Below are 21238 nucleotides of genomic sequence, written 5' to 3' on the forward strand. Positions count from 1 at the left end.
TAGACTCACACAGAGACCCATAGCACTCACACAGACCCGTAGACTCGCACAGAGACCCATAGACTCACACAGAGACCCATAGACTCACACAGAGACCCGTAGACTCACACAGAGACCCATAGACTCACACAGAGACCCATAGACTCACACAGAGACCCGTAGACTCACACAGAGACCCATAGACTCACACAGAGACCCATAGACTCACACAGAGACCCGTAGACTCACACAGAGACCCATAGACTCACACAGAGACCCGTAGACTCACACAGAGACCCATAGACTCACACAGAGACCCATAGACTCACACAGAGACCCGTAGACTCACACAGAGACCCATAGACTCGCACAGAGACCCATAGACTAGCACAGAGACCCATAGACTCACACAGGGACCCATAGACTAGCACAGAGACCCATAGACTCACACAGAGACCCATAGACTCACAGAGACCCATAGACTCGCACAGAGACCCATAGACTCACACAGACCCATAGACTCACAGAGACCCATAGACTCACACAGGGACCCATAGACTAGCACAGAGACCCACAGACTCACACAGAGACCCATAGACTCACAGAGACCCACAGACTCACACAGAGACCCACAGACTCACACAGACCCATAGACTCACAGAGACCCATAGACTCGCACAGAGACCCATAGACTCGCACAGAGACCCATAGTTTATTGTCGTTGCTCCCGCACGTCCGATGAGCACGGTTGGCTGTGTATGGTGCGAAAGAGGTTCAACATACATACATAAAAAAAAATACAAACATTACAAACACATTTATTCATGGGGGGGGGGGTGTGGGGGGGGGAAACCCGCAAGAACCACTCCCAAAGAAAAAAAACATACAAACCCGCCCAGCCCCCCCCCCCCCCCCCCCCCCAATGTACTGCATTAAAAAGGTCAAGCCAATAACCAACTGTTAATACTCATAAAGAAATACGAGCAAAGGTCCATTCTGCTGTGCCTCCACATTAATAATAATAATAATAACACAAATGTTTTAGCCCATACATCCGAAACAGTATTGCCTTTCCAGACCAAATATTGTCAAGCAACAGGATTTATTTCAGTCTCGCAAACTCCGGCGAAAGTGGGCGGGTGGGGGCGGGGGCGGAGGATATTGTGAAACATGTTTAGACAAAATGGAAAAGCCTTGTTCTGTCTGCACATACAAATAAAAACAATGTTGGTTTAATCCATCAGCCTAGTAGCATTGCAGAACTAATATTACCAAGCGAGAACATTCTGGACCCCGGTTCAACCATTCTGGGTATCATCGGCAGCACAACCAAATTTGTTCAACCACCTGCTGCGAGGTCGCCACATGTTAGGGGCGCCACGGTGGCTAGGAGATGTTAACTACCTCGCCTGGTATACAGGAGGTCGTGGGTTCGATCCCCACCTTTGACGACGCCTGCTGCTGTATATTTGGAGTTTGCGTGTTTCTCTCTCTCATCATCATCATCATCACGGTGGCTAGATGTTAACTACCTCGCCTGGTGTACAGGAGGTCGTGGGTTCTATCCCCACCCTGACGCCTGCTGCTCTAAGTGTGGAGTCTGCGTGTCTCTCTCTCTCATCATCATCACGGTGGCTAGATGTTAACTACCTCGCCTGGTGTACAGGAGGTCGTGGGTTCTATCCCCACCCTGACGCCTGTTGCTCTAAGTGTGGAGTCTGCGTGTCTCTCTCTCTCATCATCATCACGGTGGCTAGGAGATGTTAACTACCTCGCCTGGTATGCAGGAGGTCGTGGGTTCAATCTCGACCCCTGACGCCTTCTGTACATCTTCTTGGTTCTTTCGGTAAAGTCACGTAGAAGGGAAATAATAAAATAATAAAAATTTCACACAATAAAATCATTCTCACGACGTTTCGGCCACAACGCAAGCAGCCGTCCTCAGGTGAAGAACAGGTCTGTCGGAAAGACAGCGTCCTCAGGTGTCAGTTTTGTTGCCAGATAGAAGGGTAAAAAAAGAATTATCATATTTTTTACTGGCAAATGAGGTTCCAATGGTAGTTTATAGTTTTTATTAGTGAGAGTACTTGTTATAAATTATGGGGGGGGAGGGGAGGGTCCTGTTAAAACCCCAAAAAAGAAAATCAAAGCTGCCCCGATGTGTGGTGAGGTTTTTAAAACATCACGTACGACCGCCCACAGTCCCGTGATTTAAAGTAACTCGCAAACCGCGGCGTTACAAATGGCAATATACTTTAGAGAATCGACAATAGGTTTGTCACGTTAACAGAACGTGCCGATTCATTACGAGTACAGCACACCGGTGTGTTGGCGCAAATCCACAACATTTACAATCTCCAACACGATATATTAAAAAATAGTGATTTGTTTACCTTTACTATACTTTACACTCCTATCGTGTTTTCGTAATTGTTTGTTGTTTGAACCGTTCTGACCCCATGCCCCCTACGGGACATCTGTAAAAAAATAAACACGTCCCTTCGGAGTGGGCAGGTAGGAACTTGGTTGGACAGCGCATTCGTGCACGACAGACAAATATGCACGACAGACAGACAAATAATCCCTGGTGGGCAGTGTGGAACCTGTTGTTCCTACCTGTTAAAAGATCTTCATAGATCATCGCATTCCTCCTGCAGTATAAACATTCCGATTCACTTTGCGCTGCGCAGTGACAGCTGCCTTCAGAGTTTTCCAGTTTTAAAAAGGTAAAAGATGTCACATTCACCGCTCTAGACATTCCCACATTGTGCGCAGCAAAAGCAGTTGAGGAAGCCGCTGGGCGATAGGCACTTTTAAATCATCTCATTCATTTAGAACTGCTGTGTTGTGTTTAGTTTGTTGTCCTTGCCCCCACCCCCTTCCCCGCGCACCTCCGATGTAGGCGCACGGTTGGCTACGTGCGGCGGTGCGAAAGAAGAAGTTCCACGTACGGTACACGTACAACGCGGTTATACAACAACAGCAGCAGCAGCAGCAGTTTTAATAACGCGAGTAACGAGGAATATGATGATCACGAACGTGAAAATAAAGCCGCTGCCATAAATTCCTAAACCGCACGGGCACATTTCATTTTGATCCCACCCCCCACTCCCCCCCACTCCCTTACCCCCCGCGCCCCCCACTTCACCGCGCCCCCCACTCCCCCAACCATCCCCCACCTTACCACTCCCCCACACAGCCCACTCCCCCCACCACCCCACCTAAGCCAGCCCAGGAAACACAACCTTCAGGAATTACACCTCAGCTGTTCTCAACCAAAATCTTCGAGAGGGTGGGGGAAGCGGAGGGGAGGGGCAGGGCAGGCTGCGGCACGGATACCGTGCAGGAGAAAGTTTTACTTGTGCGTGGGGGGGAGCGATGCGTCGCGTCAGCGCGATGTCGATGTCGATCCCCCACCCCTCAACCCTAACCGGGATTTGAACTCCCAACCGTCCTGCTGCTGTGTACGTCATCGGTTTTTCTTCCGATTCCGTGCCGACGACTCGCGCGTAAAACTCAAACAAAATAACTCCCATTGGCACCGAGGCTCCCCCCGCAAAGGCCACCACACGCGCGAGGGCCGAGGGCCGAGGGCCGAGAGCCGAGGGCCGAGAGCCGAGAGCCGAGGGCCGAGGGCCGAGGGCCAAGGGCCGAGGGCCGAGGGCCGAGAGCCGAGGGCCGAGAGCCGAGGGCCGAGAGCCGAGGGCCGAGGGCCGAGGGCCGAGGGCCGAGGGCCGAGGGCGTGCTGGATACAGTATTTGGCGCCGGCTATCGCGTAAGGAGGGAGTGCGGCGGTCGCGCCGCCCCGGTGACTCTGCATCGGAGCTCGCAACGACGCTATTAAAAACAACAGGCGCCAGCTGCTGCTACTGCTGCTGCTACTACGCCACCGTGGTGAGACGATATCTTCCTCTGGGTTCTCAGGTTTTTCCCCTCCACATTTAGAAGCATGCGTTGAGATTATTCAGATGATTTTGCTGCAATAAATGTCAAAATGATGGCCCACTTTGTTGAGCTATCATTTGTAGCCAGGTCGCTTCTGAAAAATAAGTTAATAACCTCAGCGGGCTTTGCCTGGTAGGATGCGGATGGTTTAATTTAATTTGTTTGTGTTTTGGCTAATTTGTTTACCTTTCTTGTTTTTGTAACGTTCTTACCCCATGCCGCTACTGGTCATCTGCGAAAAAGAGCTTCATAGCTCATCGGATTCCTCCAGTAAAAATAAAGATTCTGATTCTGACGCATCTCTCGGAATAAAGTGAATGCCGAGGCGCTCGAGTTTTCCCGGACTCGGCGAGCGAACGGGGAGACAAAGACAAAGATCCCCCGTGTAGCCTTAACAGACTGTTGGGGCAAGTGCTGTTAGCGAGTAACTATGCAGGCTGGAAAGGCACACGAGGGGATGGGTGGCCAGAGCCACGCCCGACCACCTTTGTCTCCCCAACGGCGATGCTTACACACCGCATCAGGTACTCTTTTTCGCCTGAGTCGACCTAGCGGAGGAGGCCCAGGATTGGTTCAGATAATCGCCACTGGTGTTGGCCTTGAGCGCGAATCGAACTCGGGCCGCCGGGTTCGTAGCGCTGCGATGCGCTAACCGCTACACCACCGCTCCCCACTGAGCTCTATGGAAGAAGACACCTGGCTATCACAAATGATAACTCAACGAAGTGAGCGTATCATCATCATCATCAGCGCATGGCAATTCACGGCAGCCGAATATAAACGAGTGGACGTTCTTTTTTTAAATGTGGAGGGGGGAAAAAACTGGAGGATCTAGGAGACAAAATCACGCGACTAGTGGGAAAATGTGCGTAATCCAAATATACAGGCGTGTCACAGGGTCAGGATCGAATCTATAACCTCCTGTATACCAGGCGAGGTAGTTAACATCTCACCACAGAGAGAGAGAGAGACACGCAGACTCCAAATATACAGCAGCAGGTGTCAGGGTCAGGAGTGAACCCATAACCTCCTGTATACCAGGCGAGGAAGTTAACATCTCACCACAAGGAGAGAGAGAGACACACAGACTCCAAATATACAGCAGCAGGCGTCAGGGTCAGGAGTGAACCCACGACCTCCTGTACACCAGGCGAGGTGGTTAACATCTCACCACAGGGAGAGAGAAAGACACGCAGACTCCAAATATACAGCAGCAGGTGTCAGGATTGAATCCATATCCTCCTGTATACCAGGCGAGGTAGTTAACATCTCACCACAGGGAGAGAGAGAGACACGCAGACTCCAAATATACAGCAGCTGCAGGTGTCAGGGTCAGGATCGAATCCATAACCTCCTGTACACCAGGCGAGGAAGTTATCCACCGTGGCGGTTGTGTAGGATTAGATTTTTAATATATATTTTTTAAGCTTTAGCCGTGCGCTTGTCTGGGCGTTTAGTTGCACGGTTGTTGGTAGTCTCGGATCCCCATGTGTGGTCTTGGCGCGGCGTGGGGCGGGTGGGCGAAACGTTATACAGAGCCGCGCCGAAATTCTCGGAAGAAATGGAGCGTTAACGTGTTTTTGGGAACGGTCCTGGGATTCGGAGAACAGAGACGAATCTCAGATGCTGGGTGCGTAACATTGACGCGGAGCGCCATGTGGCTCGCGTTTCTCGCTCATTATTATTATTATGACGGGACGGTTCGTGCGGCAGGCTTTAAAATAAATTAATAACAAAATAAATATATAACAAGCTTTTGATACAAAAATAGAAAGGTGGTGGGGGGGGGTGTACGCACGCTTTACAACACGATACACCCCAATAGAAATTAATAAAAATTATAAACGGGTGCAAGGGGAGACGACAGGGTGGTGGGGGGGGGGGAGGTTTAATATTTAAAACCAAAATAAAAACTAATTTCAAGAGGCGTGCGGGTTGTTAGTTAGTCGGTGGATCCTTTTTTTGGGGTCTCTCTTTAGCCCTCATTCCGTGCATGATCAAGCGCTGCCCGGTGCCTCTGGCCCTCTCGTCGTCGCCCGATGTCCGTACCCGCAGGGACGTGCCACACGAAAGCGAGGTTCGTCGCACGACGGTCACAGCGATATTTAAATTTTCAGAACTGAAATTTAGTCAAACGAAGTGAACAACCAAATCTTTACGTGGTGGGTTTTCTTGTGTCGTTGTTGGTGGCCAATCTAAGACCACCGGTGGCGAGATGTTAACTACCTCGTCTGGTATACAGGAGGTCCTGGGTTCGATCTAGACCACTGACACCTGCTGTATATTTCGAGTTTGCGTGTCTGTCCCCGTGATCGCGTGGATTTTCTCCGCGTCCTCCGGTTTTTCCCTCCACATTAAGAATTGGCATCACGCGTTTGGAGTATTTGGCTGCTGCCATAAATTTCCACGCGACTGCTTTTTGTGTTTAGTTTGTTGTCCTTCCCACGCACCTCCGAATAACACGGATGGCTCTGTACAGTGCGAAAGAAATTCAATGTACATGATAAGCCACTTCGTTAAGCTATAATTTGTGGCTAGGTCGCTTCTGAAGAAAAGCTCTATATAGCTCAGAGGGACCTTACCTGGTAAAATTAAAAATAGTTTTAGTTCCGTTCAATCAACTCTGGATTCCTGGATTCTAACCCATGATCAGCAGTGCCTGTGCGCGCAGCCAACCACCACAGAAGTAACAAATTCTACAAATACGAAAAAACCTAATTCCAAATCATAATAATTAAGGGAGCGACCTTTTCACTGGCAACATGATGAAAGGGGGCCACGATTTTAGCAACAAAAATGTAGGTGAAAAATTGGCAGCAAGAGAAATCTTGGACTTGGGCCTTGACATTCTTTGCCAAGTAAAACAAAGAGGCCTTGAATCAAATGCACGTAATTCTGTGCTGCGGCGGCAGCAGCAGCAGCAGCAGCGATCGCAAGAACACGAGTGATCACCATCGACATTTCAAAAGCATGTAAATGTTCATACCCTTGGGGGGGCTTGCCCCCTTCCCGGCAATCAAAACGCTCCCCCGTCCCTTCTTTGGGAAAAAAAATGTTCTCTTCAACTTTGCCCGTGCGTCCGTCACTCAACAATCCTCGGCAAGCTTGGCAAAAAAACAAGGTGTTCCGTCATTTCAAGGGATTATCCAGGTAACAAAAAAAAGTTAAATGTGCATTGAAAGAGAGTCTGTGTTCTCCTTATAACGCGGCGGTAGGCGTTGCCGTTCCTGGAGAACACCGCGGCATTTATGTAAAAACGGCATTATAATAAATAACATATGTAGAAGGTGATGCGTAACGCAGAGGCCGAACGAAGACTGAGGCACGTGTAGAGTAGCGTCCAGAAGCATCCAGCAGCATCCCAATGGCTCGCGCGACGACGCTACTCCGAGGGAGCGGCCGTTACGAACGGCTTATTCCTACACGTACGCGACGTAGCAGTTCCGTTCGGTCGATCGCGGTCACTGTGTCCAATGTCGCTTCCGCGCTGCTAAACAAAAAAACGAGTTCCCCAATGCATCTCGTCGCGTCGTTATCCAATTGGCGTCAACGAAAAACCCACGCGTTGCGGAAGAACGGGCCGCACGGGTAGAAACGTACCGAGCAGTTTTAGCTGCGGCGGCGACGGCGTTGTCTGTAGCTGTCTGCCTCACAAGATTTGGAGAAGTCACTCTTGGCCCAAATTTGATTTTGCTTTTCACGGGAGGTTGTTTGTATTCTTTCTTTCCCTGAGCTTGTGCTAAAGTGAAAGCTTCACGCGAAAGGAGAATCTTTTATGCACGTGCCGTATGCTGAACTTTGCTTTCGTACCATACGTAGCCGGCCGTGCTAATCGGAGGCACGGTGGTGTTATCGCGTTGTGAGATGCGGTTTTGCATTAACAGATGCTATATATTTAAAAAAATGTATCATCACTGGCAATACAGTAAGACGTGTAGCACACCCGGACCCAAAGTGAAGTCAAGTGAAGGCCATCGTAAACAAACAGTTTGCGGGCGATGGTGACGGCCTTGGGAACAAATCCATTCAGCTGTGGAAATCTCAAACCTGATGACGACAACGACGGTGTTGATGATGATTATAATGACATGAACATGGGTGCGCCCCCCTTTGAGGAGGTTGTACCAGTGTGCCTGGCAGGGTGAGCCGGGCTCAGCTGGCCAGGGCTTAGCTGGCCAGGGCCGAGGCCTCACACAGCGGCTTGGTAGGAGTAGCGGCGTGCAGAGATTCCCTGCACCCCCCCGCGACGGCAGGGGATGAACCACAGCAGCTTGCAGCGCGTGCCGAACACCCCCGCCAGGGACTCGTGCCAAGGCCGCTGCACCTGAGCGCTGCACGGCGGAGATCGATGCCGCGTCAGTCGCCGCTCAACTTTCAACGATGCGAGTTCAACCACTACCCCCCCACCCACCCCCCCCCCCGCTCAATGGAGTTCAAAAGAACTCGCAAACAATACGCCTCGTTGTGAAAGAACCCCGTCTCTGAGCTTTGATCTCCTACGAAGCTGCTCACGGTCCAACCCCCAAGCCGCATCCGCCGCACAAACTGTGGCAGTAGATGCGGGGATACCTGATCCTGATGCACAAATGGAACATCTGAAAGCTCTCCGGCGTGCGTGCGACCTGTGGCAATGCCCCCGATTCACAAGAACGAAGGATGCATCGTGGCGATGATACTTCGACTCCGCTGCTCCTGATGTGGTTGTCTACTGGCTTGAACCACTTGCAGGTTAAATTGTAGTCGTTGCTCTGCATCTACAACGGCGAGTTGACCCACCGGTCAAAATCTGAACTCACAACCTTTCGATGTTGTGTCCAGTGCTCGAACCAAAAAGGAGTCAATCAAATCCAGGGTATTTTAGATATAACGATGCAATACTTAGATTAATACAGATGTTTACTGCACTCATGGATGACGTATCAAGCTATTATATTAAGAAGATGATGCTTTTTTTCAAGAGAGCTTTGCCAAGTTTAGGCAGCGGGGGGCGCTGTTGGTACGAGTAATGCCAACTGAGAGATTTACCCGCAATTTATTTTCAGAATGTAACGATATTTGGCCAACAACAATGTACCGTGTTGCCTTTTGCCGTTGTTCTCCGGTCTAACGCTGGTGTCAGAGACTAGGCCATAAAGAAGGTTGCTATCTCTGATGTAGATCAATCAGTTTCAAAGACAATGCTTACATTATTATTATTATTATCAGAGCATGTTTTTACATGTTGTGCCACTCGTACCGTATGTGATTAATGCAGACTTGATGATGCCCTGCAATAATAGGTGTGTCTATTTGGGTGAAACGTACTCTTATTGATTCATCATTTTGATAAAACCGACAAAAAATATACTCTTAGGTCTTTTTGGTAAAGTCACGTAGGTAAAAAAATAATAATAAAATAAAATTATAATAAATGACAAGAACTAAATTAAATTTACAGTAAATTTGGCTGTGACGGTCCCACCTGAAGACGGAGACTTGTGTTGCCTCCGAAACGTCGTGATTTAATTGAGTAATTTTCATTTATTATTATTTTATATTATCATCATTTTTTACCTACGTGACTTCACCGAAAAAACCTAAGAGTGTATGAATCCTTGCAGTCACGAAAGCTTCAAATCTCGAATTAATGGCAAAACATATCCCATACATACATATGTAACTGCTCAACCCAAGCTCTAGATGCTCTGATACGTGCATTGTCTTTGTACTGTTCGACTTTTGGTGTCGTTTTCTGGTTGAACACTGTCGGTGAAATCACGACATAAAGAACGCTCATGAGGCGCACGAGCGTTATCACCAGAGGTGGGACAAAGTCATTGTTATGCAAGTCCAAGTCGAGTCGCAAGTCATCAAATTCATGACTCGAGTCTGACTCGAGTCCAAGTCACATGACTCGAGTCCACATCTCATAGGTGGGACAAAGTCATTGTTATGCAAGTCCAAGTCGAGTCGCAAGTCATCAAATTCATGACTCGAGTCTGACTCGAGTCCAAGTCACATGACTCGAGTCCACATCTCATAGGTGGGACAAAGTCATTGTTATGCAAGTCCAAGTCGAGTCGCAAGTCATCAAATTCATGACTCGAGTCTGACTCGAGTCCAAGTCACATGACTCGAGTCCACATCTCATAGGTGGGACAAAGTCATTGTTATGCAAGTCCAAGTCGAGTCGCAAGTCATCAAATTCATGACTCGAGTCTGACTCGAGTCCAAGTCACATGACTCGAGTCCACATCTCAGAGGTGGGACAAAGTCATTGTTATGCAAGTCCAAGTCGAGTCGCAAGTCATCAAATTCATGACTCGAGTCTGACTCGAGTCCAAGTCACATGACTCGAGTCCACATCTCAGAGGTGGGACAAAGGCATTGTTATGCAAGTCCAAGTCGAGTCGCAAGTCATCAAATTCATGACTCGAGTCTGACTCGAGTCCAAGTCACATGACTCGAGTCCACATCTCATAGGTGGGACAAAGTCATTGTTATGCAAGTCCAAGTCGAGTCGCAAGTCATCAAATTCATGACTCGAGTCTGACTCGAGTCCAAGTCACATGACTCGAGTCCACATCTCATAGGTGGGACAAAGTCATTGTTATGCAAGTCCAAGTCGAGTCGCAAGTCATCAAATTCATGACTCGAGTCTGACTCGAGTCCAAGTCACATGACTCGAGTCCACATCTCATAGGTGGGACAAAGTCATTGTTATGTAAGTCCAAGTCGAGTCGCAAGTCATCAAATTCATGACTCGAGTCTGACTCGAGTCCAAGTCACATGACTCGAGTCCACACCTCTGGTTATCACTGCACCACACCTGCCCCCCCCCCCCGCCCCGAACTGCGTGTGTGTAACGATTCGTCCGTTGTCGTCGTCGTTGTCACGGATTAATGCGACCCCCTGCAGCCACTAGTGGCCGCTACATTCACCACAAAGTACAACGTTAAAACAAAATTGCGGCTATGACTATATCGGATATCTGTGAAAACTACTGGGCATCTGGGAATAAGAGCTTCATACCTCAACGGATTCCTCCAGTATAAATAAACATTCTGATTCTGATATGCTGAAACAATTCGCTCGGTAATGATATCAACACTTTGCGTAAGCTGGGGGGGGGGGGGGGGATGTTTAGGGTACTTACGTGACTTCCAAAAAGGGATCCATCATTTTTTCAATCGTGGTCAAATCCTAGATGGAAAAAAAAGGCAAGTCAGAGAGCACACACGGGGTTAAACGTTTACATAGTTTAATTGCACAACTCTGCTTTGTCGTTTTGATAATGCATTTTAAATTCGCACAGGTCGGGATAGTACCACAAGAAGTACAGTTTTGTGCTATGAATTTAAAACAAGCATTAACATCGTTATCCTCACAGTGGGTGCAAATGTCACTCCATTATTGCAAAGGTGAACTCGACGCATTTCACGTTTAAAAAAATCACAATTCCAGTTGATTCGCGGGTGGGCGGGAGGGAAGCTGAGCGAAAGCGGCGTGCCTACAGGCGCCGAATATTTTCTGAGATAACGGAAAATATACTGATGACACTTTACGTTTGACGCTTTAGTATCATTGTGTAATTTAAAAGAAAAACGTATTCCATAAACCCTTTGTTGAACCTGTACAAGGTAGAGAAAAATTATGCAACCAATTACGTGACCTAATCTTCTTTTGAATAACAGAGCCCGCTCTGACAGAAATGGACTTAACCGGACAAAAAAGCCTACAAACTTGCAAACCATTGACATTTCCCTTGACTGCAGTGATTGGACTTCATTGTGGTACCAACCAGCCTTCCATTCGTCACAATCTCTCGGCACCTTCGTGTACGCACCTTAAACGCACGCAATTTAAGGTTTCTGTGACTTGTATGTACGATAAATGGTGCAAAAGCAATTTGTCCGATTGATGTTCGTGCAGTATTTTTAATGTATTCACTACAGTAATTTTGCTGTGGCTGTTCCACCTGATGACGGAAGCTTGTGTTGCCTCCGAAACGTCGTGATTTTATTTAGTTATTTTCATTTTATTATTTGATTATTATTATTATTATTTTTCATCTACGTGACATTACCGAAAGAACCAAAGAGTATATGGATCCTTGCAGTCACGAAAACTTCAAATCTAGTATTTTTAATGTCTCCACCGACGTGGTTGCTTTGTTTGCTTCATCGCTATACAGTCTGGTGGTCTCCAATAACGCCACAGTCGTAGTCGCTTTCCTGAAGAACACCACGGCGTTGTGGAAAGATCGCGTTACAATAATGAATATAGGGTAAAGCACAGTCCGCGATAACACGTGAGATGCATAGCGCAGACCGAACAAAGACTAAGGCATGTGCGGGTAGCGTCTAGACGCACCCAGCAGCATCCCGCCTTGTGTGATGTTACGGCGAGGCATTCACAATCATCCGTTTGGAGTATTGGGATGCTATAAATTTCCGCATTGGACTATCATTTGTGATAGCTAAGTCGCTTCTATATAGCTCAGCGGGGCCTTACCTAGTCAAATAAAAAGTAGTTTTTTGTTTAACTGTCATTACCGTGAGGATGTTGATGACCTGTCCGTAGAAGAGGCCGGCCATGCCGAGAAACATCATCACGCCCATGACTGCGGCACCCCTCAGCATGGCCACCGAATAGTGGAACACAAACTCGTCCTGAGAGAGAAACAAAAAAACGTTAGTTTGCTTCTCAGTCCACTTGCCCTGGTGAGGGTCCCGGCGGCAGCAGCAGCATGTCGAAGAGTGGCGGTCCAGACCTCCCTTTCCTCTAAACACACGTTGATTCTTAATGTGGAGGGGAAACCCGGAGGACCCGGAGAAAAATCCACGCAACCGCGGGGAGAGAGAGAACACGCAAACTCCAAAGATACAACAGGCGTCAGGGTCGGGATCGAAACCACAACCTCCTGTATACCAGGCGAGGTAGTTAACATCTCCTAGCCACCGCGTCAGCCCAAGGTTCTCACCGGCTGGGCGTCCGCGAGGGGAGGCAGGAGGTAGAAATGTGCAAAGTTGACGACCAGTGCGTACGTGCTGAGCAGCTGCGTGTAGAAGCAGAGCTGGATGAAGAGCCACTGATTTCCCTCTCCGACACAGTTGTTTATCCTGTCGGGCAAAATGTCGAAGAGGTGCCGATGGGCTGATTGGTGAAGCGAGAGTCTGGTGGTATCGCGTGTCTGTGTGGAGTGGTAGTTTCGCGGTTCGTGCGTCGCGCTACGAACCTGGCAAACCGAGTTCGATTCCTGCTCACGGTCAACGCCAGTGACAATTATCTGAACCGGTCCTGGGTCTCCCCTAGGTTGACTCAGCCTCAAATGAGTACCTGGGTGCGGTGTGTAAACATCGCCACTCGGGAGACAAAAGCAGCCAGGCGTGGTGCTGGCCACCCACCCCCTCGTGTGCTGTGCCGGCATTCATAGGTGCAGCTACTCGCTAACAGCACTTTCCCCAAAAGTCTGTTCATGCTATACGGGAGATCTTTGTCATTATGGTGCTGGCCACCCACCCCCTCGTGTAGAGTGCCGGCCTTCACAGGTGCTGTTCGCTAACAGCACTTGCCCCAACAGTCTGTTACAGTCTATACGGGGGATCGTTGTCTTTGTGGAGACAGTGGTGTGAATTCTTATTGATGCTCGTTTCATCCGGGAAAGCCTCACAAGACTCTCAAGACTCTTTCGAAGTAGGGACCCGTACCTCCACGCACGGTGCGAAAGAAGTTCACCATACATTCGTACAGCAGTGGACTGGTTGTGGCCGATGACAATCGCGATGACGGGGCAAAGCCGTGTGCAGCATCGCCGCGCTCGTGCTCACCACGGGCAGTGGTGGTCCATGCGCCGCACGCAGTGGCCACAACGGGAGCAGTGGTGGGCACGGGCCGGCTTCACGACGCTGCACTTCTGGCACACGTGGCTCTGCACACGAAATTCTGAACGTGCAGCACAGGACACACAAACGCGCACCAAGGACAAAGACAAAAAGGATCCCCGGTATAGCCTTTACCGGACTGCTGGGGCAAGTGCTGTTAGCGAGTAGCACCTATGAAGGCCAGGAACGGCACACGAGGGGGTTTGGGTGGCCAGCACCACAAAGACAAAGATCCCCCGTGTAGCCTGTAACAGACTGCTGGGGCAAGTGCTGTTAGCGAGTAGCACCTATGAAGGCCAGGAACGGCACACGAGGGGGTTTGGGTGGCCAGCACCACAAAGACAAAGATCCCCCGTGTAGCCTGTAACAGACTGCTGGGGCAAGTGCTGTTAGCGAGTAGCACCTATGAAGGCCAGGAACGGCACACGAGGGGGTTTGGGTGGCCAGCACCACAAAGACAAAGATCCCCCGTGTAGCCTGTAACAGACTGCTGGGGCAAGTGCTGTTAGCGAGTAGCACCTATGAAGGCCAGGAACGGCACACGAGGGGGTTTGGGTGGCCAGCACCACAAAGACAAAGATCCCCCGTGTAGCCTGTAACAGACTGCTGGGGCAAGTGCTGTTAGCGAGTAGCACCTATGAAGGCCAGGAACGGCACACGAGGGGGTTTGGGTGGCCAGCACCACAAAGACAAAGATCCCCCGCATCGTCTTTAACAGACTGTTGGGGCAAGTGCTGTTAGCGAGCACCTATGAAGGCCGGAATGGTACGCGAGGGGGTGGGTGTGCCAGCATCACACCCGACCCGACCACCTTTGTCTCCCCCAGTAGCAACGCTTACACACCACACCAGGTACTCATTTGAGGCTTAGTCGACCTAGGGGAGGCCCACAACAGGTTCAGATAATCGTCACTGGTGTTGGCTGTGAGCGGGAACCGAGCTCGGTCGCCGGCTTCGTAGCGCAGCGCGCTAACCGCTGCACCACCGCTCCCCACAGCACGCACCAGCACCATTACCACCAACGCAATCACCAGCAACCATCACAACCATCACAGTCACACGCACGACTACCGGCACATACACCAGCACAACTACCATCACCAGCACAACCACGACCACCACAACTACCAGCACCACCACCGGCATAAGCACCATCATGCCATGCCCGAGCCAACTTACCTTTGTTTATAGTTATGAATTATGTCGTTAGCCTGTGTATCATATGTAGTAGGATGGACAACAACAACACAAGGAAAATTAAGATCGGTGCCAGAAAGATGTGGGCACTACTTGACACATTTTGGCACTAGAAGACAGAGAGAGGAAAGTGTAAAAAACAAATTACGAAATGTGCAGTGGACACCACCACCTACTACTACAGTGCTATCTGCCCCTGGGTTTCGAGATGATGATGAGCAGGGTTGGCTACGAACGATGAGAAAGAAGTGCAACATACATGCAGATATACATACACACAGACAAACATACAGAGGAAGAGACTCTTAACAGAGAATGGCTTGACGACGATGCCATCGCAAGAGAGATTGGTGCCAGAAAGATGTGGCCACGACTTTACGTATGTTTTTCTCCAATTAGCCCGCGGTGCAAAAGAAGTTCAACAGACATACATATTAGCACAAGACGGAGAGGAAAGTGGACACCTCACAGGGCTATCTGCTCATGGTTAGTGATACTGATAACCTGCGTATGTTCCCTAATCCCGATGTCCGTGTGAATTAAAATCTATCAATCTGAATTTTTGGAGCTTTCGTGACTGCAGGAATTATTCTTTGGTTCTTTCGGTTAAGTCACGTCTAAAGATAAAATAATAAATTAAAATAATAGCGACGTTTCGATTGCAACACAAGCAATCATCATCAGGCATAAGAGAAATAGCAACAAAAATCTAACTATAGTTTTCTAGTTAGATTAATAGCAACAAAAATCTAACTATAGTTTTCTAGTTAGATTTTTGTTGCTATTTCTCTTATGCCTGATGATGATTGCTTGTGTTGCAATCGAAACGTCGCTATTATTTTAATTTATTATTTTATCTTTAGACGTGACTTAACCGAAAGAACCAAAGAATAAAATCTATCAATCCCCGCGTGCATGTACAGCCCCTTTTGCCAATCCACTGCTGGATGAGGGACCTCCACACGCCGCCGTGCAGGTCGCCGGGGTTGTTTGACCGCTTGTAAACACGCGTTGAGATTATTTGGATTATTTTAGCTGCTATAAATTCCCACATGATGATAAGCCACTTCTGTTCAGCGATCATACGTGGCCAGGACGCTTCTGAAAAATACGTTAATGCCTCAGTGGGCGATGCCTGGTAAGATATTAAAAGTTTAGGTCAACTTGTATATATTTTTTTAAGTGATTTGTTTACCTTTACTATAATTTTGACTCCTATCGTGTGTTTGTATGGTTTGTTGTTGAAACGTTCTTACCCCGTCCCTGGACTACTGAAAAGAGCCGCATAGCTCATCGGATTCCTCCAGCACGAATAAAGATTCTGAGACCTCCCCACGGTAGTCAGCGTGGGGTTTTGCCGACGGCGGGGAGTACAGATGTGGGGAGCAGAGCACCCGTAGTTTGGATGCGAGTTAGAGACTCACCTTCGCTTGACATATGCTGGTCTTGCCGCACCCGGCCCGGATCAGCCGTGGATGCCCGCACGAGCGCGGCCATACACAGGGCGGCCACAACGTAATAGCCTGGCACAGGGAATGAACACTCATGGAGGCGGTGATGTGGCCAGGGCAGTAATTGCGAGGTTCGGTGCCAATTTGGCAGGACGCCCTGGCAATTGGTGCGCCGCGGTGGTGTGACGTTCACTAACTCGCCTGGTGTACAGGAGGTCGTGGGTTCGATCACAACCCTGACGCCTGAGGTATATTCGGAGTTTGCGTGTTTTCTCTTCCCGTGGTCGCGTGGATTTCTCTCCGGGTCCTCCGGTTTTTCACTCCACATTTGGAATCAACATGGGTTTAAGAGTATTTCGCTGCTGTACATGTCCACGTGACGGTAAGCCACGTCGCTGAGCTATCATTTGTGATAGCCAGGTCGCTTCTGAAAAAGAGCTACTATATAGCTCTGTGGGCCTTACCTGGTAAAATAAAAAATAGTTTATCTATTGCACCTCTTTTGCCAGTATCAAAGTATGAAAAATAAGAATAGCTTTAACCCTTTCTGGCAATAAAATAGGTCTTAAGATGTTCAAACACAAATCAAGTCTGCATTAACCACACGTAATTGATACTGGCAAAAAGGTCCTATAGACATAACTGCTCAACCCGAGCAATGCACTGGCACTTGCATCGTCTTTGCGCCGTTCGCCTTTTGGCGTTCTCTGGTTTTACACTGGTAGTGAGACGAGACCATAAAGAAGACGTTGGTGAAGGCCAATCAGTTTCAAAGAGAATGCATGCATTATAATTGGAGCATGTTTGTTTGCATGTTTAATCACAGGATACATCCTAACACAACTCGTGTTTAATTGCTAGAAAGGGTAACCACCTATTATCATTTCTTTCAAACGTGCATATACTCCGGAGAGCGGTGGCGCAGCGGTTAGCGCCCCGCGTTATAATTATGAGGCCGCGTTTGCCTCAAGTCTGTTAAAGGCTACGACAGGGATTCTCTGTCTCTGCGCTAACAGTCGTAGGTCACTCTTGCGAATGCGACTTTATCCTGGCGGCTTGCGTTATCACCCGTTTGCACAAAATCAACTTGCAAATTACGAAAAAATCTATATGCATTTATACATATGGTTTAGTTACGAGTCCAGGAGGAGGAGTAGCAGGAGGTAATGCAAGCACCTGCGGCTACCACAGCGGGCAGCGTGCCCTGAGCGACGTGCGGCATCATGATGAGCTTGGGCAGCAGCCAGGTGTTGTAGGACCACACGAACACGATGGAGCCGAGGCAGAGCCAGCCCATAGGGTCGCACACCGTGTGAATCCGGCACGCCATCGGAGAGAGGGGGGGGACACTGCAACAGAAACAGCGCGAGCAACAGAACGAATGAATAAATAAACGGGCAATACCATCAAACATGTCCGTCCTGAGCGAGAGATCGGTCCCACTCTCCCACTCGAGGTCGTATTCGTGAAGCAGAAATTGACGAACTCTGCGCACGTTGCGAGGACCTCTGGACCAGAGGAATCGGTCTTGCTTGGGAATGAAGAAGGCGGCCAGCAACCACACCCGGCCGCTTTTGTCTCTTGAGTGGCGATGTTTAGACACACGGCACTCAGGCACTCATTTGTGGCTGAGTCGGCCTAGGGGAGGAGGCCCAGGAACCGGTTCAGATGATCGTCATCGGCGTTGGACCGTGAGCGGGAATCGAACTCGGTTCGGAGGGGTTCCTGTAGCGCAGCGTAGCGCAAACCGCTGCGCCACCGCTCCCCCAGGACCTGCTCCCACGCACACCTCTCGGGAGGCCACGTGTGGTGGGGTAAAATGTGGGTAACTCAGACGTCTTCCATCACGCCTGGTCAGAGTGGAAGAGTAGACCAAGCACCAGCTGGAGCTGCCTCTTGTCTCGTGGGCAACTCCGACTCCCTTCCAGCACGCCTGGTCAGAGTGGAAGAGTAGGCCAAGCACCACCTGGAGCTGCCTCTCGTCTCGTGGGTAACTCCGACTCCCTTCCAACACGCCTGGTCAGAGTGGAAGAGTAGGCCAAGCACCACCTGGAGCTGCCTCTTGTCTCGTGGGCAACTCCGACTCCCTTCCAGCACGCCTGGTCAGAGTGGAAGAGTAGGCCAAGCACCACCTGGTCTCGTGGGTAACTCCCTACTCTCTTCCAGCACGCCTGGTCAGTGTGGAAGAGTAGGCCAAGCACCACCTGGTCTCGTGGTTCACTCCTACCCTCTTCCAACACGCCTGGTCAGAGTGGAAGAGTAGGCCAAGCACCACCTGGTCTCGTGGGTAACTCCTACCCTCTTCCTTCACGTCTGGTCAGTGTGGATGAGTAGGCCAAGCACCACCTGGTCTCGTGGTTCACTCCTACCCTCTTCCAACACGCCTGGTCAGAGCGGAAGAGTAGGCCAAGCACCAGCTGGTCTCGTGGGCAACTCCGACTCCCTTCCAACACGCCTGGTCAGAGTGGAAGAGTAGGCCAAGCACCACCTGGTCTCGTGGGTAACTCCCTACTCTCTTCCTTCACGTCTGGTCAGAGTGGAAGAGTAGGCCAAGCACCACCTGGTCTCGTGGGTAACTCCCTACTCTCTTCCTTCACGTCTGGTAAGAGTGGAAGAGTAGGCCAAGCACCACCTGGTCTCGTGGCTGACTCCCTACTCTCTTCCTTCACGTCTGGTCAGAGTGGAAGAGTAGGCCAAGCACCACCTGGTCTCGTGGTTCACTCCTACCCTCTTCCTTCACGTCTGGTCAGAGTGGAAGAGTAGGCCAAGCACCCTCTAGTGGAGGACCTTCTGCCAGCAGGGCCTTGCAGCAAGGAAATTGCAGTGGCTGCGCCTTGAGGTGCTTTAAGGCTTTAAGCGACCAGTGAGTACAGTGAAGTTGTATTTGAAAGTAAATTTAAACTATTTAAGAAAACAAAAACTTGGAACGTTAACGTTTGGAAAGCAAAGTACAACAATACGCAATTAAATTTTAAAAAATAGAACTTTAGTTTATCGCGACATTTACCTCAGCAGGTCAAATTCGCTTGGCGTCGAGTAGAAAAAAGAATAGAAAAAAACGACGTTGATCGACCGACGTAATAATAATAATAACAACAACAAAGTTACAAACGTGAGACATTACCGTGCGTGCGATGAAGTTTAATTAAATGCGAGGATCGTTTTTTAAAAAAATTAAAAAAAATTCCGTCGTCGGCGTCGTCAATGGCGACACCCAATGCAGGAAGCTACGGCCGCGTTACCTCACGCGAGGCGACAATTTTGTATTTTATTGTTGCTCCTGTTGCATACAAACTCACGAAACTAACGACGTGCGTTTACAGCAGGCTCTGATTATGTCGTGGTGTTGTTGTTGTTGTTAACGTTTGCAAAAAGAAAAGGCAGCGGTGTTTAAAACGTCACTGTCGAGATCCCCTCATAACTTGAACCGCTGTGGCGTCAACTTCCTCAATAGCGGGGGGCGGGGCGGTGGAGGGGGCGGGGCGGTGAAGGGGGCGGGGCGGTGGAGGGGGCGGGGCGGTGGAGGGGGCGGAGCGGTGGAGGGGGCGGGGCGGTGAAGGGGGCGGGGCGGTGGAGGGGGCGGGGCGGTGGAGGGGGCGGGGCGGTGGAGGGGGCGGAGCGGTGGAGGGGGCGGGGCGGTGAAGGGGGCGGGGCGGTGGAGGGGGCGGGGCGGTGGAGGGGGCGGGGCGGTGGAGGGGGCGGGGCGGTGGAGGGGGCGGGGCGGTGAAGGGGGCGGGGCGGTGAAGGGGGCGGGGCGGTGAAGGGGGCGGGCGGTGGAGGGGGCGGGGCGGTGGAGGGGGCGGGGCGGTGGAGGGGGCGGGGCGGGGCGGTGGAGGGGGCGGGGCGGTGAAGGGGGCGGGGCGGTGAAGGGGGCGGGGCGGTGAAGGGGGCGGGGCGGTGGAGGGGGCGGGGCGGTGAAGGGGGCGGGGCGGTGGAGGGGGCGGGCGGTGGAGGGGGCGGGGCGGTGAAGGGGGCGGGGCGGTGAAGGGGGCGGGGCGGTGGAGGGGGCGGGGCGGTGAAGGGGGCGGGGCGGTGGAGGGGGCGGGGCGGTGGAGGGGGCGGGGCGGTGAGACAACACAGAGACACACAGAGAGAGACACACCACATAGACACACAGACAGACACACAAGCAGAGAGAGACACACACAGAGACACACAGACAGAGGTACACCACATAGACACACAGACAGACACACAAGCAGAGAGAGACACACACAGAGACACACAGACAGAGGTACACCACATAGACACACAGACAGACACACAAGCAGAGAGAGACACACACAGAGACACACAGACAGAGGTACACCACATAGACACACAGACAGACACACAAGCAGAGAGAGACACACACAGAGACACACAGAGAGAGGCACACCACATAGACACACAGACAGACACACAAGCAGAGAGAGACACACACAGAGACACACAGACAGAGGTACACCACATAGACACACAGACAGACACACAAGCAGAGAGAGACACACACAGAGACACACAGACAGAGGTACACCACATAGACACACAGACAGACACACAAGCAGAGAGAGACACACACAGAGACACACAGACAGAGGTACACCACATAGACACACAGACAGACACACAAGCAGAGAGAGACACACACAGAGACACACAGACAGAGGTACACCACATAGACACACAGACAGACACACAAGCAGAGAGAGACACACACAGAGACACACAGACAGAGGTACACCACATAGACACACAGACAGACACACAAGCAGAGAGAGACACACACAGAGACACACAGAGAGAGGCACACCACATAGACACA

The 21238-nt window shown here is 50.4% G+C and overlaps 1 protein-coding gene across 1 annotated transcript; it reads right to left on the reverse strand.

The window, feature by feature from the left end:
- Nucleotides 1–5149: 5149 nt before the first annotated feature.
- Nucleotides 5150–19883, reverse strand: ZDHHC21 (zDHHC palmitoyltransferase 21). Its single transcript, XM_078622148.1, has 8 exons — nt 19559–19883; nt 17611–17783; nt 16408–16506; nt 13734–13848; nt 12887–13025; nt 12459–12575; nt 11060–11106; nt 5150–8255 (listed from the first exon to the last, which is right to left on the reverse strand). The coding sequence occupies exons 2-8, from the start codon at nt 17762–17764 to the stop codon at nt 8114–8116; spliced, it is 813 nt and encodes a 270-aa protein (XP_078478274.1). The 5' UTR covers nt 17765–17783; nt 19559–19883; the 3' UTR covers nt 5150–8113.
- Between the last annotated feature and the right edge of the window lie 1355 nt (nt 19884–21238).

The sequence above is a fragment of the Lampetra planeri genome, unplaced genomic scaffold, assembly GCF_965212315.1.
Source record: "Lampetra planeri unplaced genomic scaffold, kcLamPlan1.2.h2 scaffold_135, whole genome shotgun sequence".
NCBI classification, from domain to species: domain Eukaryota; kingdom Metazoa; phylum Chordata; class Hyperoartia; order Petromyzontiformes; family Petromyzontidae; genus Lampetra; species Lampetra planeri.

Bases quoted from the DNA above. Each gene is read 5' to 3' on its own strand.
- ZDHHC21 (XM_078622148.1), bottom strand. From the start codon at position 17,764: ATGGCGTGCCGGATTCACACGGTGTGCGACCCTATGGGCTGGCTCTGC. The intron at 16,507-17,610 runs GTGCTTGCATTA...TCCCTGTGCCAG, and splicing joins GCCCGCTGTGGTAGCCGCAG to GCTATTACGTTGTGGCCGCC. The intron at 13,849-16,407 runs GTGAGTCTCTAA...CTGCACGTTCAG, and splicing joins CCAGCATATGTCAAGCGAAG to AATTTCGTGTGCAGAGCCAC.